This window comes from Palaemon carinicauda, chromosome 20 (genome assembly GCF_036898095.1).
Source record: "Palaemon carinicauda isolate YSFRI2023 chromosome 20, ASM3689809v2, whole genome shotgun sequence".
Classification (NCBI taxonomy): Eukaryota; Metazoa; Arthropoda; class Malacostraca; order Decapoda; family Palaemonidae; genus Palaemon; species Palaemon carinicauda.
The window spans coordinates 116042107-116068507 of record NC_090744.1 but is presented as its reverse complement, the minus strand read 5'-3'; the positions used below and the strand labels follow the sequence as shown (position 1 = coordinate 116068507).

General features: G+C 40.3%; 1 protein-coding gene across 6 annotated transcripts in view; it reads right to left on the bottom strand.

Moving 5' to 3' along the window:
- The window catches only part of LOC137614422 (RING finger protein unkempt-like), a 54156-nt gene that overhangs the window by 15853 nt on the left and 11902 nt on the right, over window positions 1-26401 (bottom strand). For 4 of the 6 annotated variants that reach the window (XR_011039084.1, XM_068344233.1, XM_068344231.1 and 1 more), the window contains exons 3-10: window positions 22237-22392; window positions 19659-19786; window positions 11974-12109; window positions 10204-10406; window positions 8802-8971; window positions 8176-8689; window positions 4434-4541; window positions 2656-2810 (exon numbers count right to left, since the gene is read on the bottom strand). Coding sequence is in view for 5 of the 6 variants with exons in the window: in XM_068344233.1 (XP_068200334.1) it covers window positions 2656-2810; window positions 4434-4541; window positions 8176-8689; window positions 8802-8971; window positions 10204-10406; window positions 11974-12109; window positions 19659-19786; window positions 22237-22392 (1570 nt within the window). In the remaining variant the exon portion in view is untranslated. The remainder of the gene's footprint in view (window positions 1-2655; window positions 2811-4433; window positions 4542-8175; window positions 8690-8801; window positions 8972-10203; window positions 10407-11973; window positions 12110-19658; window positions 19787-22236; window positions 22393-26401) is intronic. The other 2 variants (XM_068344234.1, XM_068344235.1) reach the window with 2 other exon arrangements.

The following is a 26401-nucleotide window of genomic DNA, read 5'->3' as shown; positions in this document are numbered from 1 at the left end:
TAAATTGCTCTAACAGCCTTAATTTTTGTCATAGAGAGGTCAGGTTGGTCTCATTCTCTTGGAAAATACCTGATTTTTTTCAAAAAATTATCAAAAATATGAAAAAAAAATATTTTTATAGCTTTTTTTGCAAGGACGTACTGGTACGTCCATGGGGGTAAAGGGATGGGTTTTGTGAAACGTACCAGTACGTCCTTTGAGGGTAAAAGGGTTAAAAATTTGATAACAAGATGGCATGGAAAAACCAAGTGACAACAGTTTTGCATATAATCGTGCACTTTTTACACAAAAAATTCCTATCCGTAATATAGAAACAAACCACCAAACAAACCAGATGTTCCAAGAGTACGTTCCGAAGATGGAGTTTTCTAGTCTTAACATCGTTTTGTTTAGATAAATTGCAACCCAGCCACAACTCCTAAACCTCCACTCTTTTCCTTCATCTGATCCTATTGCAAATAACCCTGCCTAGCAATATGCCGGACTGGGGTTGAAGGCCACCTCAAGCTTAATAGTTTCATGTAATGTCTGCAACCTCACCATCCTTGTGAGCTAGTGACGGGCAGTTTGGGGAGCCTAGAAGTCTACCTTCTAAATCATCAGCAGCCATTGCCTGGCCCTCCCTGGTCCTCGCTTGGGTAGAGAGGGGGCTTGGGCTCTGATCATATGGATATATGGTCAGTCTCTAGGGCAGTGTCCTGATAACCTGGGTTATGTCACTGTCCCCTACCTATGCTATTCATGAGCAGATTTTAATACAGGTTGTAAATGCAGATATCAATGATTTTGTATTCTATAATGTACTGACGCGTATGGATTGTCTTCACATTTTCAAAGGTTTTCTTCGCAGGTTTTCAGTCAGTTGATCGCCATAACTCTCGACTGTCTATGTATACTAATGGATACAAGCAAAAGCCATATAAAGAATTCTTAGAGCTATTTGTTCTTGGTTTTTTTAAAGTAATTATTTTGCATTATTTTCTATTTCCCTTAATATCAACAACCAACCTTTCAAAACTTTTTCTTACATCATTACACATTCTTGCAATGGACATACTGTAAAAAACCCACCCACTCCCAACTGTTTGAGTTTGAAAACAAGGGTCTCAAGATTGACACGGTCAAAGGCAGCACTAAAATGCCCAAAATACAAACTTCCAGACCACAATCAGGGGATTTCTGTACAACATTAGAGATTGTAAGACAGGGCACGTGACTGCAGTAGATACAATAGACATGGGATACTCCTCCGCATACCGCCTAGCACCGGCAAACTAACCTAGTGTACAGCTTAGCCTTGCGATTCAGCCATAGTTTCAAATTTTATGTACTTCAATTTCAATGATAATAGTAAGAATTTGTATTAGTGGAAATTTAGTACAAAGTTGGTATAGTGGTTGGTTACAGTCTAGATATACAGTACAGTACAGTAGTACAATATTTCCTTAGTTTTTAACCATTTACATATCAATATGCTATCTTTCAACCAGCAAAAATACTGCATAATCAAATTTCATTTCTCGAAGTTAACCCTTTTACCCCCAAAGGACGTACTGGTACGTTTCACAGAACTCATCCCTTTACCCCCATGGACGTACCAGTACGTCCTTGCAAAAACCTATTTACATTTTTTTTTTGCATATTTTTGATAATTTTTTGAGAAACTTCAGGCATTTTCCAAGAGAATGAGACCAACCTGACCTCTCTATGACGAAAATTAAGGCTGTTAGAGCAATTTATAAAAAAAATATACTGGAAAATATGCTTGAAAAAAAAAAATAACCCCTGGGGGTAAGGGTTGGAAAGTTCCATATAGCCTGGGGGTAAAAGGGTTAACAATTTTTTTCCCACTTCTACAAAAACCAATACCTGCAACCATTATCCTCCAGATTGGCCTATTCTTTTACTAATAAACCTCTGTCCTCATACACCTGACAACACTGAGATTACCAAACAATTCTTCTCTTTAAGAAGTTAACTACTGCACTGTAATTGTTCAGTGTCAACTTTCCTTTTGGCAAGGGTAAAAGACTCTTCTAGAAGCTCTTCTAGGAGAAGGACACTCCAAATCAAACCATTGTTCTCTGGTCTTAGGTAGCGTCATAGCCTCTGTACCATGGTCTTCCACTGCCTTGGGTTAGAGATCTCTTGCTTGAGGGTACACTCGGGCACACTATTCTATCTTATTTCTCTTTCTCTAGTTTTAAAGTTTTTCTAGTTTATATAGGAGATACTTATTTTAATGTTACTGTTCTTAAAATATTTTATTTTTCCCTATTTCCTTCTCACTGGGCTATTTTCCCTGTTGGGGCCACTGGGCTTATAGCATCCTGTTTTTCCAATTAGGGTTTAAGCTTAGCAAGTAATAATAACAACAATGACAATAATAATAATAACAGCATAATCATAGTCACAGGATTTTGACATTCAATAAAATAATGATTTCCTTCTCACTGGGCTATTTTCCCTGTTGGGGTCCCTGTGCTTATACCATCCTGTTTTTCCAATTAAGGTTGTAGCTTAGCAAGTAGTAATAATAACAACAATGACAATAATAATAATAACAGCATAATTATTGTCACAGGGTTTTGACATTCAATAAAATAATGAACCATAAAGTAATATCAATATATAGTCAAAGTATAGAGTCCTTACCTGATCCAAAGAATTATCTCTATGTAAAGATGACTGCAAAAACGAATGGGGGAACGCTGGCGACGATGTCGACGAAGAATTGTTTACTAAACCGCCCGACCTGTCTTGAAAACTTGAACCCGGAATATTAACAGGTGCACTAGACCCTAATAAACCTGTTAAGAGAAAAAGCATCTTTTAAGACTTGAGTGTCAAACTTCCCAGTCGTCAATAAGCATTGGCAACCAAAAATGAAACGCTCGGCAACAATACTGTATTAGTAAGTGAATAACCATCAACCACAATAAAACTAAAGATAAAAAACTTTAGAAACCAGGGAAAAAAATTCTTTTAAGATATGACAGTTATTTTTAACTTTTACCAACATTATATTGTTCTACTCAAATGCTGTTACAAATTAACAATACTACAATAAAAGATATAAGCATTGTAAGATAAGCCATGCTGAAAAAGCTTTAAATCTACCCAAATGAACTGTCTATACATATTTGATTCTAACAGTGCACTTCTGTATGTATGTATATATATATGTAGTTGCCTTATTAGCAACTTCAAACTGAGTTTCAAGAATGATACAATATCAAAGTTTATGCATTTGTCTAACTTATAATTCCAAATAACATAGCCTAGGGGGTCCTATATCTCAAACCTCCTGTCACAACAGGGACGTATGATTTTCAATAAGTAAAGACGAGACATCATATACACAAACAAATAAGGTTTGAACACTTCGAAAAAGAGGTATTACGATCACGTAATTTCAAGGATCGTATATATATATATATATAAAAGTCATAAATTAAGCAATGCTGATCTGATGTGCATTTAAAAATATCACTTGCACTTATAACTGTCTGTAATTAAAGAAAAGATCTGTAACTGATTTCAGATAAAAAAAGAAAACTTATAACTTTTACACTAAGAAACTCCCCTCGAACACAGCATTCACTCTGGCAGCAATAATCAAACGATCGGAAAAAACATCAACTGTATGAACGACCTAAACCAGACCACTGTTCAGTGTTCTGATTTGAAATATCCTTAATTGCATTCAAAAGTCATGTGAGGAATTACAAGCAACTGTGTTCAAGTAATGATTCAAGATCTTTCTTAATAATCAAGCAGTCATTACACATTATTCACTGGAGGCCTTACTGATTGGACCACCACATTTTCATTCAATTATAATGCTAAACTGTTTCATATTTACTTCTAAATGGTAGGGAACTGACCTCCTGCATTATCTGGTTTTAAATTATGTATCATTCATAAAAAATAATCCCTTAAAACAATTTCGGTGTAATTCTTCTCCCTTAATTTGAAAGGATTTTGACCAAAAAACTTTAAGATCGTCATTATAATATGCCACTACCTAATGAAAATGTTCTGCCCGACAGGAAACAATCTTTTATTCAGTAACTGTTAAGCCCTCTTAAATCCTCCTCAAAATGTACAGTTGGACGCAGGAATTCATGGCACGCCTCGCTCTGTGACAATGGACCCAGCCACACCCTCGATGCGCGGCGAGTTCCCGTGTTTAGCCCCGCCCACCACCACTGCCATCTCTTCCTACGCTAACTGTTTGGCTACTCGCTGCGAAGTGAGGGTGCGACGGGGTGCACGCATTTGGGACGAGGTGTGCCGGGAACTCGCGCGTCCAACCGTACCTTCATGTTAAATAATACCCAAATCAGAACCAAGTCCAATTTAAACTAAGAAAAAAACTAGCAGATTTTGCTGTAGACTTATTCTACATAATTATGAAAAAATAATCTTACCTGAATTAGCTAAACCAGTTGATATAGAATTACTCTCTTCTAAATCTCTATCTAAACTCGCTGCGATGTTTAAAGGTTCATCTATATTTAAATCTTCTAATGCACTTCCTGTTAAAGATGGAAAACACCAGGGTTAGCTCTAGTGGTAGCAGACAAACTAGTGTAGATGTTGAAGAGGAAGCGGGCATAAAGAATTAACATTCATTTCTTTCTCATCACACAAACTCGCATTCAAAACTGGTCGCACTCAACAGGCAGATTTTATATTCTCCAAGGCAACTGCGCCATTCCAATCAAAACCCTCGAAACATAGCTGGCGCACATACATACAAACACACAACTACTCCCTCTTGCATACGTTACAGAAGGTTCAATCTCTTTAATACTTGTCTTCATCTTCCCAATTACCAAATCATCAAGCATCATCATCCTTCCTCTCTTACCAACTCACTAACTTAAGGGCAACATTAGAAACATATTGTGAAAGTTGAAATAAAGGGAAAAAAAATCCTAATGTCTTTATAGAAGGCAAAAGATAAACCAAAGATCAGTTTATATCTAAGACAGAAGGGAGCACTACAGTACAGAACCTATGGAAATTTGCAGAGCAAAACCTTCACTTACTGTCTAAAAGTGTTAACATAACATCATTCCTTTACCTATATCTTCCACCTTATAGAAACATACCTTGGATATGGAATACTACGGTTGTAGGATTTTCCAGTAATTTCTGGTACAGTATATCACCAATATAAACACAGATGTTCGTTGCATGCATTACTTATTACTTGGAAGAGAAGCAAAGTCAAATGAAGGGACTAAATAAGTTTTAAGAAACTAAAAAATTAAAATATTATTATTCAATTATCAGGTTTGTGCAGCCTCTAACTATATCAATAAAAGTTATGCATTATAATGATTAAAAGTACGTTTTCATACAATACAGTACTGTACGTCCATTATCTGTTGTTTTTAAGGAATCAGCTGACGTGAATTTGCATCCCGTGATGCAAGGAGGATAAGTAATAATTCGTTTATAGCTTCATAAAGCCCTGTCCACACGATCGAGAATGCCCGACGGGCAAACAGTGATACCAGGCCACAATAGTTAGTGAAAACGAGGGTTGATGACGTCGGAAGCGGGAAAACTAAAGGCAGGGATCTGGCAACACTATGCCAGATCCCTGTATGTGGTTTTCCCGCTTCTGACGTCATTAACCCTCATTCTTACTAATTATTGTGGTCTGGTATCACTGTTTGCCCGTCGGGCATACGCGATCGTGTGGACAGGGCTTAACGTACAAAATTTATACCAGGTTTTCCAAGTGTTTTCAGGCCATATGGGTAAAATTTCAGTTTAAAAGCTTTTTTTATTTTGTACATGATTTGTTTAAATTTTACTTATTTATGTCAATGTGGTTTAAATAAAAAAGCTACCACATTCTGCCTAACACTGTACGGTAATCCCTCGCCATAACGTGGTTCGCCTATCGCTTCCTCAGAACATCGTGGATTTATGAATATATGCAGTAAATCTATATCACACTCCTCTTTTTTTCTTTTTTAGGATAAGTTGTATGTTTTCACAAATTAATTATTTGTTGTTAGTCTGTTTTTTTGGCTTAACATTGATAAAATTACAGTAATACCGTATATACTTGTGTAACACTTGCGATCTATCATACTTGGCGAGCACCAATTTTCTATTAATGAAAACTTTTTAGGGAAGTGAAGAGAGTAAGGAAGAGAATGAAAGCTGAAATTAGAAGGTTGTTGAAAGGAGCCGAGACAAAAGGAGGACTGAATATTCTGAAAGGTTGCTAAAGGTTGAGGATCATAGGAAGATATAATTGCTTTTGCAGGTGTTGAGGTGCCAGTGACGGGAGATGAGAATAAGAGAGAGATTACGAGTTTTTATTTCATATTAACCCTTTTACCCCCAGGCTATTTGGAAATTTCCAACCCTTAACCCCCATGGGGTTATTTTTTTCAGGCACATTTTGCAGTACTGTATATATTTTTTAAATTGCTCTAACAGCCTTAATTTTTGACATAGAGAGGTCAGGTTGGTCTCATTCTCTTGGAAAATGCCTGAAGTTTCTCAAAAAATTATCAAAAATATGCAAAAAAAATTTAAATAGCATTTTTTTGCAAGGACGTAACGGTACGTCCATGGGGGTAAAGGGATGAGTTTTGTGAAACGTACCAGTACGTCCTTTGGGGGTAAAAGGGTTATGATACTATGTGATTGGGGGCAGTAGCCATAGTAGCGGGCAGTAGTCGGATGTAGAACGGCACCTTGTAGTAACGGGGGATGTTGAGAAAGGAGACAATTAATTGGTAAGGGACCTCTGATAGTGGTTTTAACACGCCCTAGTTACTATACCGTCACCCTATAAGGGTGAGCGAGCTGGGTATATTCCTGGCATTCCATACAACTTTTTTCTCTGGTATATTTAGCAGTATTTATACCTTAGGAATGGTGCTTTAAGGAGCATTTCACTGGGCGACACAGGTCCCTCGCCCAGAAATAGATTTTTCCTTTTGTCAAAATCCCTTTATTTCAAATACAGCTGTACATTTTAACAACAGTAAACAGATATATAGTTTAGCCAACGGAGTAGCCTGGTCGAGTAGTGCTGTACATAATATACATCGAGTGCTCAGATTTAAAAATATTCATTTACGTATGTGACAATGCATCTGCAGTGATAGTGTTTTATGATTGTATAATTGGTTTATAAGTGTGTTAAGTGTTTATAAAAGGTAAAGATTTGTGAAGAAAATAAAGAAAATTAAAAATTTCAAAGATAATGAAAATAAATACACCGTAGACTTCTGCATTCACATCGCAGTTTTTCAGCTATCGTGAAGGTGCCTTGACTGGCAACCCCCTCCCCCCCCCTTATGAGGGATTACTGAATGTCTCTGCTTCTGACATACTATTATACTCTTCACTACACTGATAAAATCAAATTACCTGGAAGAGTAACATCGGGAGGCATATGAATAGCTATAATTACCAATCAAAATTACTTGCAGAGTTAAAGGCCTAAACACCTCTCTTTATATACATTATATATTTTTTTACTCATATTTACCTACTTGAAAGGGACCTGGTAACATCCAAAAAGCCTTCGTAAACAATAATTTAAATCCTGTAACATTTAACTTATCATGCTGCTTGTGACAATTATTTTTCCCATTAGATCAAACTATAGTCAATTTTTTTTAGTGAGGCAGATTTGCACCGCCTTGCAGGGGTGCCCTTTTAGTTCGGAAAAGTTTCCTGATAGCTGATTGGTCGGAAGTGTTCGGACAAAAATACTTCCGACCAATCAGCTACAAGGAAAATTTCCAAGCTAAAAGAGCACCCCTGCGAATCGGTGCAAATCTGCCTCACTAAAAAAAATTGACTACAGTAATCAGGAATCTTCTATCAAGTGAAAAGCATTTTTAAAAAGTACTTATGACAACAAAAGAAAGCTTTTAATTTTGATAACCAAGATTATTTATTTTTCATGCTTGCGAACAGTCATACAAAAGTCAAATGTTCACTCTGCATATAAAGCAGAGCAGTCGATTCCTATCCCTAAACAAAGAGGCTATATGAAACACCAGACATTTAGGCTACACCTGTACTTGCTAAATAGTTGAGCAACCCCAGTAAAGAAAAAGAAAATCAACAGCTTACAATATACTGTACCACAGGTTAAATTATTAAAACGCAAACTGCACTTACCAACAACAGACTCGACAGTATCGCTAGTAGGATAGAAAGGAGGTGCCAATGGAGAAACTGTTGATGACAAACTAGAAGGTAAAGACGACACAAAAGATGAAGACGGAGTTGCAGGTACTGAGACTGGGAGACTGACAACGGGAGGCTGACTTGGAATCCTATTTGCTAGAAGTAAGTTTTGTTTCATTTTAGCCTTATCTATATGATCTAAAGTTTGGTCGTTCTCGATAGCGGCTAACTGTTTCTTGAAGACAGACTCCCGATCCTCGCGTTCAGATCCCGGAGCCTTGTTGTGGTAGGAACATAGAGCTGACATGCCAACGCCAGGTCCGCTACCTCCTAAGCTGCTACTGAGCCCGAGTGTTTCACATGACCCACTTAATATAGTACTTCCACTATAGTGCCTTGGTTTACTTCCTATTGGAGCTAAAATTGAAGCTGGGTGGCACTGACCATTGCCGAATACTGAAACGGAGTTATTGCTAACACATGTATCCTGTGGGGAGAAAAAGAACTGTTCATAAGTCAAGCATGAAAAATAAAAACCTGTAAGAACAATAAAATAAGCTTAAAAATGAAAATTTTATCAGTATCAACACAGGTAAAGTGATGCGCCCAGTACTTACGTGATTAGATTTAGAAATGTCTATACAATTTGACTGCGATGTTATTGTACACGATGAAGAGAGAGAAGGAAGATGGTTGTCAGCTGGAAGAGCCGATTGCAAAATATCTGCTAAGCTAGTTCCAGTGCAATTTTCACTTGCAGCAGTTTCTCTGACTTGAGTCATTTCCTCTGGAAAAAAACAAGCATCAAGCATTAGATAAATATCTTCTAACACATGTTCAAAAAGACTTTTTGAGGCCTAATCAACAGGATTTTGATTGAAGGAACATAGAAAATTTTAAAAGTTATTATTTTCTCCTAGCTATATAAAGCCAAGTCCTTTAGGTAGGAAATATGATTTCAGCATAAACTGGACGGCTGTTGAATCGTATTAATGAGCAGTTAAGAAGCAGGTAGGAATAAGGGCGAGGCCCCCTAGGCCCTACCTGTCAAAATCTCTTCACTCGCAACCTTTCGGCTCAGGACTGAGAGGGGTGGCTTGAGGAGGGAACTTGAAAATTTGTGATTTGTTACTATGCAAAATACATTCATTTAGGTAGGGAGACTCGCTGCTGGGTGGGTTAGAAGTCCCCCTAGAACCAAACTGGTTTGTTCTTACACTACCCGATCCCTTCGGAAGTGAAGGAGGCGACTCCAACAACCTCCTTTCTGTCTATCATTATGATGAATAGGCTAATAGGGCCCGTACTGTCCAGGAAGATTGGTACTGTGCATGGTCAAAGGAGGGATCCCACAGCAGTCTTGAATGATATACCATTCTCATCCTCGTCTAAGGAGGATGAAGAACTTCTCTTAGGTTCTAAAGAATGAAGCTTTGAAATGTGTGGTTTACCAGCATTAAGTCAGAGCCATCAAGTAATTCCCTTCCGGAAAGAAAAATAAAATGAAAAGCTCGATTAAGGGCGCACCAGCACCTCTGTTACTCCATGTGGCTGAAAACACGAGTGAAGAGATTTTGACAGGCTCCCACCTGACGCTTAACTGGTTGTTAAGACGATTCGATGACAATACAGCTTGGCTGAAAACATATTCCATACCTAAATGACAAGGGTTCGCATCTTGTACAATGTAAAGGAACAAATATATGCTCTTTTGAGAGTAGAGTGACCTCTTACTCTCCCTTTAAACGTAATGAATAGCAAGTGATTGTGATGCAGTTCTAAAAGGCCCTGCATTAAAAATGCATCAAAACACTATAACAAAAAAGCCAATACAAACAAGGCTTGTGTATAATAGAAGCACATCCTTTACTAAAACATTTCAATATATTTACCCATAAGGCAGAAGTGATGGAAACAAATTAATAAATATTATGTAGCTTTCACACTATCACAACGAAGCCATATCTACACATCAATCTACGAGTAGCTACAAAAACAAAGCACCAGGGGTTAACTCACGATCTAGATGGGCAAAGGCACAGAAGGCCCCTCTCGGGCAATAGCCGTTCTGCTGTATATCGTTGCATTTTGTTGATTTATAAATTTCAGGATGGAATTGCTGTTCAGTGCGGGTGTGACAATACTGGCAGGCGTCTCCATTATCGCAGTTGCTAGGCTCCCCCCACTCGTCCCCATGTTTTACATTGGGACATGCAGTGGATCTGCAAAGACATGGCAAAGTTGAAAAAATGATATTCTTTAATCATTATTAATATTGACAGAGAGGAATTCTATTCAATAGCATCGTATAAATAGCATTCAATAAAGTCTCTTTAATCGTTATTAATATCGAAAGAGAGGAATTCTATTCAATAGCATCGTATCAATAGCATTCAATAAAGTCTCTTTAATCGTTATTAATATCGAAAGAGAGGAATTCTATTCAATAGCATCGTATCAATAGCATTCAATAAAGTCTCTTTAATCATTATTAATATCGAAAGAGAGGAATTCTATTCAATAGCATTCAATAAAGTCTCTTTAATCATTATTAATATCGAAAGAGAGGAATTCTATTCAATAGCATCGTATCAATAGCATTCAATAAAGTCTCTTTAATCATTATTAATATCGAAAGAGAGGAATTCTATTCAATAGCATCGTATCAATAGGATTCAATAAAGTAAATAACTTATTTCTACAATACCAATGAAAGAGAAAATATTAGATTATTAAAAATGGAGTGTACTCCTAATCTGGAACTGTTGCTGTTTTTAAGATATTTTATTTTAATTGTTTATTATCTCATATCCTTTATTTATTTCCTTATTTCCTTTCCTCACTGGGCTATTTTCCCTGTTGGAGCCCTTGTGCTTATAGCATCAAGCTTTTCCAACAAGGGTTGTAGCTTAACTAGTAATAATAATAATAACTGATCTATTTTTATAGTATATACCGTACTGTACATTTCCAAATAATGAGTAAATGTGATATACTGTATAAGGATGCATCATTTATGAGACCCAACCTTTAATTTAATCATACTATAAAAACTATATTCGTAGAAACTACAGCATTATATTACCACCATGAAGTAATTTACCCAGCTGCACACTGGAGCAAGACAAAGCTAAAGAACTTGGAAAATTTAATACTGCCTACAGAAAGGTAAACTCTTATCAGTAACAGACTATAAGGATTTAAATCACATAACAGCTTGGGATGTTTACGTTATGTGAAAAATCTGCGACTGGTATTGAATTCAAAACTTTAGCATAGTCCCTAAGTAGGATCGATAAAAATTTTAATTAGTTTAATAAGTATATTTCTCTAATACAATGAACTACTAGAGAGAATTCAATCTTTGGTACGAGTCACATTTATCTTTGTAAACAGATTTTACACTCCATACTTAAAAGATCAATATCAAAAAAAGATTACTTGACATTTTGGATGAGAGAAAACTAACTTTTATTGGACACCAGGTTCGGAAACACAATACTCTGGAAAGAACGCTACTAATTGGATCAGTCTATGGTACAAGAACGAGAGGAAGGCCTAAAACTAGAATGAGTGACAATATCAAGGAGATGTGCGGGCTAACGATGGTGGAGTTGGAAAGGAAGGCTCAAGACCGGAATGAATGGAGATGTTTTGTCCAGAGGGTCATGGCCGTTCGACATCGAACACCCCGTACTTGATGATGACTTATTTTAGTAGTCTCACACCAAACAGCATGCGCTAAGAATCGTGAGATGAGATCTTAAACTAAAAAGGAGATTCAATTACCTGTATTTAAATTTTTTTGGAGATCTTCTTCTATCCCTAGAATTATGATACTGAGGACAAGCATAACCCTGCCGACATAATCTCGGTGGGCGTTTACATTGTTCCGTCTTATAATTCGCTAAAACATAACTTGTATCTGTAAAATATAAAAAAAAAGAATATAGTAAAAATATAAACACTAGACGTGCATAGAATCTGGGCGAAATGCCGCGATGTAAGACAAACACGAGCATAAAATATCGAAACAATACAGGTATTTTAACCTGTTGAACATCACTCACGAGATACCTCGTTTACAGCAGTCTACTAAGTATTATCTACAACGTGATATTACGTTTATGATTAAAAGCCCTTGTCAAGTTTTCATCCCCGTAATATTTCATCTACTAACACACAAAGTGTAGGAACATCCCTTGCCAACACTCTTAGCACACAGGTTGTAAATGGAAAGTAATGTGATGCCTGGCAATGTTTTGTAGTCGGGCACTTCGACACTAGACAGCTCACATTTTTAACTAAGTTTGGGGTGTTCATTTTTTCTTTAACAATTCAAGTTTTTGGTTACTTCACAATAAGCTCGCATAATAGGAGGCATAATTCTAAAGGAGGAAAAGAATAATCATATGAGAGAGAGAGAGAGAGAGAGAGAGAGAGAGAGAGAGAGAGAGAGAGAGAGAGAGAGAGAGAGAGAGAGAATAGAATGGGTAGGACAGATAGGATAGATGGATGGATAGACAGATAGGATAAATGGATGGATAGACAGATAGGATAGATGGATGGATAGACAGATAGGATAGATGGATACACAGATAGGATAGATGGATGGATACACAGATAAGATAGATGGATGGATACACAGATAAGATAGATGGATGGATACACAGATAGGATAGACAGATAGGATAGATGGATGGATAGATGGATGGATAGACAGATAGGATAGACGGATAGATAAACAGATAGGATAGATGGATGGATAGATGATTAGATAGATAGATAGATAGATTGAGAGAGAGAGATTGAGATTGCCTCCCCCTTTGCTTTTGTTACCAGTCCTGGAGGGAAATTTACAGTTGAAAATAATGAGAACGATACTCTAACAGGTATCTTAAAAATGTTATTTTTATTAATAAAATAAATTTTTGAATATACTTACCCGGTGATCATATAAGCTGTCAGCTCTGCTGCCCGACAGAAAAACCTAAGGACAAAATACGCCAGCGATCGCTATACAGGTGGGGGTGTACATCAACAGCGCCATCTGTCGAGCAGGTACTCAAGTACTCCATGTAAACACAGAACCAATTTTCTCCTCGGTCCACTGGGTCTCTATTGGGGAGGAAGGGAGGGTCCTTTAATATATGATCACCGGGTAAGTATATTCAAAAATTTATTTTATTAATAAAAATAACATTTTTCAATATTAAACTTAGCCGGTGATCATATAAGCTGATTCACACCCAGGGGGGTGGGTAGAGACCAGCATTACATGTTTACATTATTAAGAGCTAAGTATTTTGTATTTCATTTTAGCAGTTATTCAAAATAACAAACATAAAATAAATAAGTACCTGGTAAGGAAGTCGACTTGAACAATTACTCTGCCTTTTTAAGTACGTCTTCCTTACTGAGCCTCGCGATCCTCATAGGATGCTGTGCGACTCCTAGGAGCTGAAGTATCAAGGGTTGCAACCCATACTAAAGGACCTCATCAAAACCTCTAATCTAGGCGCTTCTCAAGAAAAGAATTTGACCACCCGCCAAATCAACCAGGATGCGAAAGGCTTCTTAGCCTTCCAGACAACCCAAAAACAACAATAAAAAACATTTCAAGAGAAAGATTAAAAAAGGTTATGGAATTAGGGGAATGTAGTGGTTGAGCCCTCACCCACTACTGCACTCGCTGTTACGAATGGTCCCAGGGTGTAGCAGTTCTCGTAAAGAGACTGGACATCTTTAAGATAAAAAGACGCGAACACTGACTTGCTTCTCCAATAGGTTGCGTCCATTATACTCTGCAGAGATCTGTTTTGTTTGAAGGCCACTGAAGTTGTGACAGCTCTAACTTCATGTGTCCTTACCTTCAGCAAAGCATGGTCTTCCTCATTCAGATGGGAATGAGCTTCTCGTATCAACAGTCTAATATAATAGGAAACTGCATTCTTCGACATAGGTAAAGAAGGTTTCTTAATAGCACACCATAAAGCTTCTGACTGTCCTCGTAAAAGTTTAGTTCGTTTTAAATAGAACTTAAGAGCTCTAACAGGGCACAAGACTCTTTCTAGTTCATTTCCAACCAAATTAGAAAGGCTTGGAATATCGAACGATTTCGGCCAAGGACGAGAAGGTAGTTCGTTTTTGGCTAGAAAACCAAGCTGCAAAGAACATGTAGCCGTTTCAGATGAAAATCCGATGTTCCTGCTGAAGGCGTGTATCTCACCGACTCTTTTAGCTGTAGCTAAGCAGACGAGGAAAAGAGTCTTTAAAGTGAGATCTTTAAAGGAGGCTGATTGTAGCGGCTCGAACCTTTCTGACATAAGGAATCTTAGTACCACGTCTAAATTCCAACCTGGTGTGGCCAAACGACGCTCCTTCGAGGTCTCAGAAGACTTAAGGAGGTCCTGTAGATCTTTGTTGTTGGAAAGATCTAAGCCTCTGTGATGGCAGACTGCTGCCAACATGCTTCTGTAACCCTTGATCGTGGGAGCTGAAAGAGATCTTTCCTTCCTCAGATATAAAAGGAAGTCAGCTATTTGAGTTACAGAGGTACTGGTTGAGGATACTGATACCGACTTGCACCAACTTCGGAAGACTTCCCACTTCGACTGGTAGACTCTAAGAGTGGATGTCCTCCTTGCTCTAGCAATCGCCCTGGCTGCCTCCTTCGAAAAGCCTCTAGCTCTCGAGAGTCTTTCGATAGTCTGAAGGCAGTCAGACGAAGAGCGTGGAGGCTTGGGTGTACCTTCTTTACGTGTGGCTGACGTAGAAGGTCCACTCTTAGTGGAAGAGTTCTGGGAACGTCCACTAGCCATTGCAGTACCTCGGTGAACCATTCTCTCGCGGGCCAGAGGGGAGCAACCAACGTCAACCTTGTCCCTTCGTGAGAGGCGAACTTCTGCAGTACCTTGTTGACAATCTTGAACGGGGGGAATGCATAAAGGTCTAGATGGGACCAATCCAGTAGAAAGGCATCTATATGAACTGCTGCTGGGTCCGGGATTGGCGAGCAATAGTTTGGGAGCCTCTTGGTCATTGAGGTTGCAAAGAGATCTATGGTAGGTTGGCCCCATGTGGCCCAAAGTCTCTTGCATACATTCTTGTGAAGGGTCCATTCTGTTGGGATGATTTGACCCTTCCGACTGAGGCGGTCCGCCATGACATTCATGTTGCCTTGAATGAACCTCGTTACTAGAGACAGGTTTAGATCTCTTGACCAGGTGAGGAGGTCCCTTGCGATCTCGTACAACTTCAAAGAATGGGTCCCTCCTTGCTTGGAGATGTACGCCAAGGCTGTGGTGTTGTCGGAGTTCACCTCCACCACCTTGCCTAGAAGGAGGGACTTGAAGCTTTTCAAGGCCAGATGAACTGCCAGTAGCTCCTTGCAGTTGATATGTAACGCTCTTTGCTCCGAGTTCCAGGTGCCCGAGCATTCCCGACCGTCTAATGTCGCACCCCAGCCCGTGTCCGATGCGTCCGAGAAGAGAACGTGGTTGGGGGTCTGAACAGTCAGGGGCAGACCCTCTCTGAGGTTGATGTTGTTCTTCCACCAGGTCAGTGATGACTTTATCTTCTCGGAAATAGGGATCGAGACCGCTTCTAGCGTCTTGTCCTTTCTCCAGTGAACAGCCAGGTGAAATTGAAGGGGACGGAGGTGCAGTCTCCCTAACGCAATGAACTGGTCCAGTGATGAAAGCGTCCCTATCAGACTCATCCACTGTCTGACTGAACATCGGTCCTTCGTTAGCATGTTCTGGATGCATCCTTGGGCTTGACTTATTCTGGGGGCCGACGGAAAAGCCCGAAAAGCTTGACTGTGAATCTCCATCCCCAGGTACACTATAGTTTGGGATGGGACCAGTTGGGACTTTTCCATATTGACCAGGAGACCCAATTCCTTGGTCAGATCTAGAGTCCACTTTAGATTCTCCAGACAGCGACGACTGGACGAAGCTCTTAAAAGCCAGTCGTCCAAATAGAGGGAGGCTCTGATGTCTGCTGAATGCAGGAATTTGGCAATATTCCTCATCAGTTTCGTAAAGACAAGAGGCGCCGTGCTTAGGCCAAAGCACAGGGCTTGAAATTGGTAGACAACCTTCCCGTAAACGAACCTTAGAAAAGGTTGGGAATCTGGGTGGATGGGGACGTGAAAGTAAGCGTCCTTGAGGTCTAAAGAGACCATCCAGTCTTCCTTCCTGACCGCTGCTAGAACAGACTTTGTCGTCTCCATGGCGAACGTCTGCTTGGTGACAAAGACATTCAGAGCACTGACGTCTAGCACCGGTCTCCACCCTCCTGTCTTCTTTACCACTAAGAAGAGACGGTTGTAGAAGCCCGGGGATTGATGGTCCCGGACTTTGACTACCGCTCCCTTTTCTAGTAAGAGAGACACCTCTTGCTTCAAAGCTAGTCTCTTGTCCTCCTCTCTGTACCTGGGAGAGAGGTCGATGGGAGTCGTTGCTAGAGGGGGCTTGCGCAAGAATGGGATCTTGTACCCCTCTCTGAGCAACTTCACAGATTGTGCATCTGCGCCCCTGTTCTCCCAGGACTGCCAGTAGTTCTTGAGTCTGGCTCCCACTGCTGTCTGAAGAAGGTGGCAGTCAGACTCTGCCTCTAAAGGACTTGGTACCTTTCTTCTTGCTCCCACGTTTCCCTTCGGCACGAGCACCTCCTCTGCTGGAGGCTCTGCCACGAAAGGGCGGAATAAATCTTGACGCTGGAGTATCCATCCTGGGTCTAGACACGGAAGGCAAAGGGGTGGCTTTGCGTGCAGATGACGCAACTAGGTCATGCGTGTCTTTTTGAATCAAGGAGGCAGCAATCTCCTTGATCAACTCCTCTGGGAAAAGGCACTTCGAGAGAGGGGCAAACATAAGCTCCGACCTCTGACATTGAGTTACTCCAGCTGACAAGAAGGAGCAAAGGTTTTCTCGTTTCTTGAGGACCCCGGAAACGAACGAAGCCGCAAGCTCACTGGAACCGTCCCGTATGGCCTTGTCCATGCAGGACATAATGAGCATGGAAGTTTCCTTGTCAGAAGGGGAGGTCTTCCTGCTCAACTCTCCCAAACACCAATCCAAAAAGTTAAACACTTCGAACGCTCTGAACACTCCTTTCATCAGATGATCTAAATCTGAAGGAGTCCAACAAATCTTGGAGCGTCTCATGGCCAGCCTGCGGGGAGAGTCTACTAGACTTGAGAAGTCGCCCTGGGCAGAGGCAGGAACTCCCAAGCCGAGAACTTCTCCCGTGGCATACCAGACGCTCGATCTGGAAGCGAGTTTCCCAGGGGGAAACAAGAATGCTGTTTTCCCAGGGTGCTTTTTGGACTGCATCCAATCTCCCAACACCCTTAAAGCTCTCTTGGACGAGCGGGCGAGGACGAGCTTCGTAAAGGCAGGCGCGGATGACTGCGTGCCTAAAGCGAACTCAGATGGAGGTGAGCGTGGGGCCGCAGAAACAAACTGGTAGGGATACATATCCTTGAACAGTGCAAGTACTTTTCTAAAGTCCAAGGAGGGAGGCGTGGTCTTGGGTTCGTCGATGTCCGTGTGCGGGTCGTCAAGGTGTGCAGCGTCGTCATCATCAGAGAGTCCATCGTCTGAATGCTGAAGAGGAAGCGGCAAAGGAGTAGGCATTGGCTGGTCAGCTGAGTCCGGCAGCACGGGTGCATGCGTGACTGCACTGGACGCAACGTCATGGAACTGTTGGTCAGTCTGTGAGCAGGCAACAACCATAGCTGCGCGGGGGCGCAAAGCGTCTACTCCCGACTGTCTAGTCTGCTGTGGGCGAGTAGGGGTAACCACAGTGGGTTGCGGAGGTTGACGCACCGCGTCAAAACAAAACAACTTAGGTTGTTGTTGTTGTAACTCGCGAACGTCAACGGTGGGTTCCGTGCGTCGGCGAAAGTCAACATGCGGCTGGCAGGGTACAGTGCACATGGGTGGCGGGACTCTCACAGCTGGAGTGCGGGAGAAGGTAGCCTCAGCGTCAACTGGACGCACAACCGTGGAAGGTTGTAGGCTAACGGGTGCAGCGTCAACCTTCTCCGCACGAAAGTCCTGCATTAAAGATGACAACTGTGTCTGCATGGTCTGCAGCAAAGCCCACTTAGGGTCTACAGTAGCAGGTGCGGCAACAGACGGTGTTACTGCCTGTTGCGGTACCGCTTTGCCTCTCTTAGGAGGTGTGCAGTCATCGGAAGACTGCGGCGAGTCCGAACTGACCCAGTGGCTACAACTGGGCCGTTGGACTTGCGCGGAAGGGACCTTGCGTTTGAGAGGTCGTGAGACCTTGGTCCATTGTTTCTTCCGAGAAACATCTTCCGCAGACGAGGAATAAATGGGCTCTCTCGTCTTCTTGTGGGTGGGGCGATCTTGGCAAGATACGTCCGAAACCACGGAGGGAACGTCTGTCCGCTGATTAAAGCCTGTCGAACCCTTTGGTCGTACGACATTGCTTCTCCCCTGGGCTTGGGAGCTTGCAAGAGGTCCCTGACTGGGAGGACGACAGGCACGAACAGACGCACCCTCAAGCGCAACACTAACACTTTTCACAACACTTCCACTCACTAGGTCACTACCCACTGCACTCTTACCCTTCAACTCCCTGACGTCTGCCATGAGTTGGTTACGGTCACTCGCCAATGACTCGACTCTCTCACCCAGAGCCTGGATGGCACGCATCATATCTGCCATCGAAGGTTGTTGAGTGCTAGAAGGGGGATCAGGAGCAACCACTACAGGGGAAGGAATAGGTTGTGGGGCATGGGGAGAGGAAAAATCAACTGAGCGAGATGAACTCCTCCTGACTCTATCTCTCTCTAGCCTACGTGAATATTTCAGGAATTCGAGAAAATTGAATTCCGAAAGCCCAACGCATTCCTCACATCGATCTTCCAATTGACAGGTTTTACCCCGACAATTGGAACAAATGGTGTGCGGATCGATAGAGGCCTTCGGAAGACGCCTTGAACAGTCCCTAGCACTACACTTCCTGTATTTAGGGACTTGAGAAGGGTCAGCCATCTTGAATTAGTCAAAGGGGAATTCAAAATCTATCCAAGTCGTCAACAAATAATCCAAAATTCAATCAAAGAATGCAAGGAAGTATTGAAGATAACCTCTGCAAAGCGAAAGCTAATAACTAGAAATGAGTACTTCACCAAAATCTGTGAAAATCAATCCAGTAAGCAACAGCGTATTTAGTAGGTCTTGCCAGTGGCACGACAGAGAGAAAATTGGTTCTGTGTTTACATGGAGTACTTGAGTACCTGCTCGACAGATGGCGCTGTTGATGTACACCCCCACCTGTATAGCGATCGCTGGCGTATTTTGTCCTTAGGTTTTTCTGTCGGGCAGCTGAGCTGACAGCTTATATGATCACCGGCTAAGTTTAATATTGAAAAAACAACTTTCTATTTTGATAAGACATACTGCAACAAAGATAAGCGAAGCCACAGAACGTACCTTGCCATTTGGGATCGTCGTTAACCATGTTCCTTTCTTTGTCCAAATTATTTGGTCCCGAACCATTCATCCCCTCCTGTTCCATCATTTCTAAAACCTGAATTTCACGTATATCATAGACTGGTGGTCTGAAAGGGAGTAGAATAAAACGGAAATATGTCATATTGATTTTTTTTTCTTAATTTATCCCATCACCTAGCAATATATAGATAAATTTTTCTTTCTCAAAATAAAGTCTAGCGATACCTCGCAACCATGAACAATATTTTAACCCTTTTACCCCCAGGCTCTTTGGAAATTTCCAACCCTTAACCCCCAGGGGGTTATTTTTTTCCCAGCACATTTTGCAGTATATTTTTTTAAATTGCTTTAACAGCCTTAATTTTTGTCATAGAGAGGTCAGGTTGGTCTCATTCTCTTGGAAAATGCCTGAATTTTCTCAAAAAAATTATCAAAAATATGAAAAAAAAAAATTTTTAAAGCATTTTTTGCAAGGACGTACCGGTACGTCCATGGGGGTAAAGGGATGGGTTTTGTGAAACGTACCAGTACGTCCTTTTGGGGGTTAAAGGGTTAATAGTGTACAGCGTTAATTTACATATTACCAATACTGTACTTAATTTAAAACTTTGACTTGTGCTTTTAAACATTATGCTATACTGTCTTTGGCCATTTTCTAAATCTAAATTTTACATTTTCACTCTCATTCTTTGTATATTTCTAACTCTAAATTTCATATTATGATTTTCCTTCTTCGGGACTGTTATTACAGTACTGTAATGCACAAAATCATTTAGCGATTTTAAGGCTAAATTTCACTTTTAAATTGCACTTTTTAACATTGCGCTGTACATTAATTGGCGATTTCTTATGCAATATTTCAAGTTCTGAATCGCGTCGTGTTTAGATTTTTCACGGTTATGAAATTGAGTGAGTGTTTTTTTTTTTTAAAGAATTTCGATTTATATTGTTTACATCAAGTTAACTATACATCATTTCAACAATGCCCCCAAAGTTGATCAAGAAAGAAGAAAACCTTACAGCTGAAAACATAATACAGTGAACCCTCGCTACTTCGCGGTTCGACCATCGCGGATTCACCACTTCGCGGATTTTTTCCATAACCCATATATATACAGTAATATACTGTATATATATATATATATATGTATGCATGTATTTATGTATATATGTAGGTATGTATATGTGTATACATATAAATATATATATATATATATATATATATATATATATATATATATATATATATATATATATATATATATATATATATATATATATATATATATATATCTAAAGTAGGAAGATGTGATGTAGTTCTAAGGGAAAAGTATGGGAAATATGTCTGGGTAATAAGCAAAGCTCTACCTCCAGTTTGTTTCTACATTATGATCAGAGATAAATGTAAACAAAACATTGGTTGCCATTTTTTACCGTGCTTTTTAGCATGTTTAGGAAATGCATGATATAAAATCATCTTTAATATTTGTGCCTGTTTTAGTTTAGGGTACTGTAGTACATGCATTAAGTGTTCTGTACATTAAAGGGTAGTTTGTTAACAGTACTACGTACAAGAGAAGGTTTTAAAAGTCTGAATATACATGTTGAATAAATAGGTAAATATGGTGTCACTACTTCGCGGATTTTCACCTATCGCGGCCGCGACTGGAACCTATCTACCGCGATAAACGAGGGTTCACTGTATCGAGAAACATGATCAAGGTACGCATGAAGGAACCTGGCAAAAATGCACCATCTCATAACATCGACAGTTTAAGCAACCCTAAAGAAAAAGAAATCAAAGGAAGTAATGTTTATTTTGATGAAACAAAGTTTTTGTATTCTGACCTTTTGAAAACCGAGTCATCATTCTCATTTATAACATCTTTATTACTCTATACAGATATTACTGTATACGACACGAGTGCCGAATAGTTAGTATGCTAGGTGTTAGTGATGCAGGCATTATATTTTTTCTTCAATACTAATTTACTGCCATTAATATTACTGTTATTACTAGTACTGTATACAGGTAGTAGTTTCATATAACATATCATGTTATTACGCACAATAAAATGCATACAGTATACGTAGAGAGAGAGATATGGGGATACAGTATTAATATTGACAGTAGTATAAGGTCTTCATGTAAGATCTACCTATACTGTACTACTTGTATACTACAAGTATACTAAAGAACATCTGCTGCCATAGCATATAATACATTTATAGAACTGTATAATTATATTTAGAGGTATATTCACATAAGTAAAAACAAATAATCCTTTGTTTATATTGCCTATTATCTGCAGAATCCCACAGCCAGGAGCTCACAATGTATTAACAGCATATAAGGAGGCTTTACAGTACAGAATATGACATACCAGCTCCAAACACCTATACAGTATAACTACTGTACATTGATAACATATGATGTTACATGCATATGCAACATACCTCTAAGAAAGGAAAAAATGAAACTGTATATAGCCTACTGTACATTAGTGTGATTAGTGACAGGAATTTTCAGATGATACTTAACAATATTTCCACTTACCGAACATCTTCAACACCGTGGGCAAAAGCACAATGCGGACCATTTTTTACACACATTCCTCTGGTGTCGGTGTCATGAACACACATTCCAGTTTTATAATACCTTAAGTGATAACGTCTTTCTGTATCCCCAGCGGTGCGGTGTAGATAAGGGCAACTGAAAAAGAGGACATTAGGAAAATAAATTTTTCTGTGATAGCTTATAGATAAATCTAGTTAAAGGCTGACTTAAATGATGATGATATAAGTGGTGAATCATCAATTTTCAAGAGACAATCAATGTGAATTCAATAGTAAAAAAAGAAATTTAAACTGTAAAATATTTTGAAAGATATTTGTATTTTCCTTAACTATAAATACCCCCGAGTCCTTTAATATCGGAGTGTCCTCGGCGTGAGGTGAAATGGACACTGAATCTTTAATTAGGAAGGTGTGATAGGAAGCAAAAGGTTAGTGGGGTGACATCCTCTTGCATCATATTACTTTTGATACTTGAAGGAACTGTGTGGGAGTGTGTGAGAGTGAGGATGGCAACTCCAACAACCTTATAGCATTATAACAGCTAATAGAGATGTACAAGCTGTTATGATCTCCAGACAACACTGGGTTAAAAGGAAACTAGTAATAGGCACAAACTGATGAATATACCAATAGCAGAGGAGTCAAGATTATTTTTAATGCTTGCGAGTCATACAAGTAAGGGACAGTACCCACTCCTAGACACCAACCATATATTCATATGATCAATACCGAAGACACAATTTAAGACTAGGAAATGCCAGGCACTGTTGCAGATTACTCGGCAGATAGACATAAAAGGGCCCCTAGCTTACAGGGACTATGGAGTTGTGAACACTGCAGTAGTGAAAAACATTTATGGCTGCGACCAGGATTTGAGCTTCTGACCCACAAACTGTGAGCCAGATATGTTACCTTCTAGGCAATCACAACCTTTCTAGCATTTAGATGCTAGTGATACTATGAGTTTTCAATTCTGGAGACCTGAATCTTTCACATTTAAGTCTACCTGCCTCTACCCTTACATCTCCTCGAGCCAGATTATACCCCACGGCATCAAAAAGTAGATGCTTCTTCTTCTAATCCCATTGCTGAGATGAACCCATCATTTAGGAGTGTGCTCCCTACCTTCCTTCGACACATTTGAGCACAGTTGCAAGTTAGGAGGTGGAGGGACAAGTGTCCTTCGACACATTTGAGCACAGTTACCCGTTAGGAGGTGGAGGGACGATTAGGATGGGACTCTCCTAAGTCTCTCTCGTTAGCCAATGCGTAAGATCGACAAAGCCTCCTGCCCCACTATAACAAGGAGGATGACATTCACTGAAGACTTAGTGGTTCTAAAGACAGTACTTGAATAGATTCCTGGCAAAAGTGCTCGTTCCAGGCATGCGATTCTCCGGTGAGGAATGGTGGCTATGAAGATTCTATCCTTGCTATGGAAGTTCTGTATGATAGAATGGATGCACTGCCTCCTTAGGCTTGCTGATGCGATTGTCTAATTGATCGACACTCGCTTTTACCAGCATCCTCAAGAGTTTCAACCTCAGCGTGGGTAAGAAATTTGACTTGACTTGATTACTGTATCATAATACACGCATCATGATGCCACACTCAGGAGGAGAGGATCAACCACTTGAGGAATAGTCACAGTCGTACATATTTCTTGAGGAGGCCCCAAGTTACAACTCAGTTGAACATCATCATGAACATCTGAGGAACAATTCTCAATCCGGAACCCTGAGGCTTGACCTGGTGCATCGAACCATAGCGGGAACAGGGAGGCACTAATAATAAACTGATTCATGGGTACTAAAAGTGCACGTCCTTCGGATCCATCAGAAGCAATTAGTATTTCTCTGATGGAATAATTTGAGCATGTTCCACTCTAATAGTCCTCTTACCCTCTGTTTGCAAGTCCAGGGTTCTAGTTGATATTGGCATAATGGATGAATACTCTATTGGCAAAAAAGAGAAGTGGGAGGGAAGGGCTGATGAGGGTAGTACGCACTCTCTCGAAGGACTCGCACTACCTAAGACTCGGCCCTATATTTTTGCTGCTTTGCCAAATGCATGACAAACAAGGCCCCTACTCTCAAATTAAGGAAAAAGTGGGGTAAACGCTACTAATTGTAACCCTCTTTTTCCCTTCTTCTGCCGCCCCTGTGTCTAGAAGGAACAGCTAGTGTAACTCCAAAGAGCTGCAAGCCAAGTTCCTTCTGAGGATCATGACACACACCGGTCCCTGGGGATCACACCTTGGCCCCATGTATTGGCTATCTTACTTTCTACCTAAGTAATTGCAGGTGCGGAGCCATGACATCAATTCGCGGCCAAGGCCCGTGCAGCAACCTCCAAGGTAAAACAAAGGGCCAAAAGAATCTGGCACCCAGGGAACCGGGAACCCAAGCCCCGACAATGAGCCATGGGGACATCATCCATATCCAGCTTGGCTTCCGGGTTTACCTAGAACCAGAGTCCTGGCCCCATCACAGTACAATAGCCCCAGGGGGCAGAAACGTGGACCCCCAGCACATGCCCAGCTTAGCTAATGAGGTCACACTTACAAAGGAAAGGAAGCCCCAGAACCTCCAGGCACAAGGGTCAAGATGAAGCACAGGGGAACACATTCTTCAGCTTTAGACCATCTCCCGGAGGGATAACCACAGCGGACATCACTGGAACACTGACATGCCCTTCACTATGGCTGTCACCAAGGGGACACTGGCACTGGGAAGCCTACCTAAAAGATCTTTGGAGGCCAAAACATTCCTTAGGCCACACTCCTTGTCAGTAGTAGCACAAACAGATGAAACTGCAGAAACAAAGGAGGAACCCCACACGCCACCTAAACCCGAAAGCTTGCAGACATAGGTGCGAGGACTCCTGACTTCCGCTGCACACTCCAAGGGAAATGAACTTGGGAAGTAAGTAAGAGGAGGAGAAAGCAGTTGCACCAGATAAGCAGAGGGAAGAAGCAAACCCCTCTTCTTCTCCCTCAAAGCATATACCTTTCACTGCAAGGGGGGGCCACCATCTACACTCGGCACATGGGGATAAAGTGGATATTTCCCTAGCAAGAGCACAGAGTGTGGATGTAAAGCCAGCTTAACAAAAGGGGGAAAATACAAAGTGTAGAGTCCCTCCTCTCCCAATTGAGTGCCTTGCTTCACATTATAACATTCAATACCCAGCATTCCCTTCCCGAAAGAAAAAGATCTCTGAGCGATGTGGAACATAATTGAACACTCTTTGTGATGTACCATCAAATTATAACACCGAAGTAGATCTTACAGGGGTCAATGCATATAAATAATGTATTTGTAATGGCTATAGGATCTACTGAGTGTATAATGTAAGGCAAGAAGTCTCATTAGATCACTAGAATGTTAAGTAAAGCCAAACTTAACTAATTCCTTTTGATTCCTGTTATATAAGAATGAAATTTGCTATATGCATATGTAAACGGCCAAAGTTTTGGTAAAAATATATTGCGTGAAATGGAAACTTGGTAAAAATATTACCCTCGCAAAGTAAATCTGAGAAAAAATGTTCGTGGGACATCCCATAGAAGTGACATTAATGATCTTTCTAATTGTTTATTTGGACGTAAAATAAATTATCTACAATGTAAGAGAGTAGTGTCATAAGTTATAACCTCCTTTCAGTTTCTTATAAAGTACCTCTGTTCTAACTTTCTTTCTACCAACTTTCTCTCTAACCCCTTAACTTTTGCTCTTCTGTCTAACCCCTTAACTTTTACTTTTCTGCCTAACCCCTCAACTTTTATTTTTCTGTCAATCCCCCCAACTTTTACTCTTCTGTCTAGCCAGTTAACTTTTACTCCTCTAACCCCTCAACTTTTACTCTTTTAACCCTTAACTTTTACCCTTCTGTCTAACACCCTTAACTTTTACCGTTCTGTCTAACCCCTTTAACTTTTACCCTTCTGTCTAACACCATTAACTTTTTCCCTTCTGTCTAACACCATTAACTTTTACCCTTCTGTCTGACCCCTTAACGTTTACCCTTCTAACCCCTTCAACTTTTACCCTTCTGTCTAACCCCCTTAACTTTTACCCTTCTGTCTAACCCCCTTAACTTTTACTCTTCTATCTAAACCCCTTAACTTTTACCCTTCTGTTTAA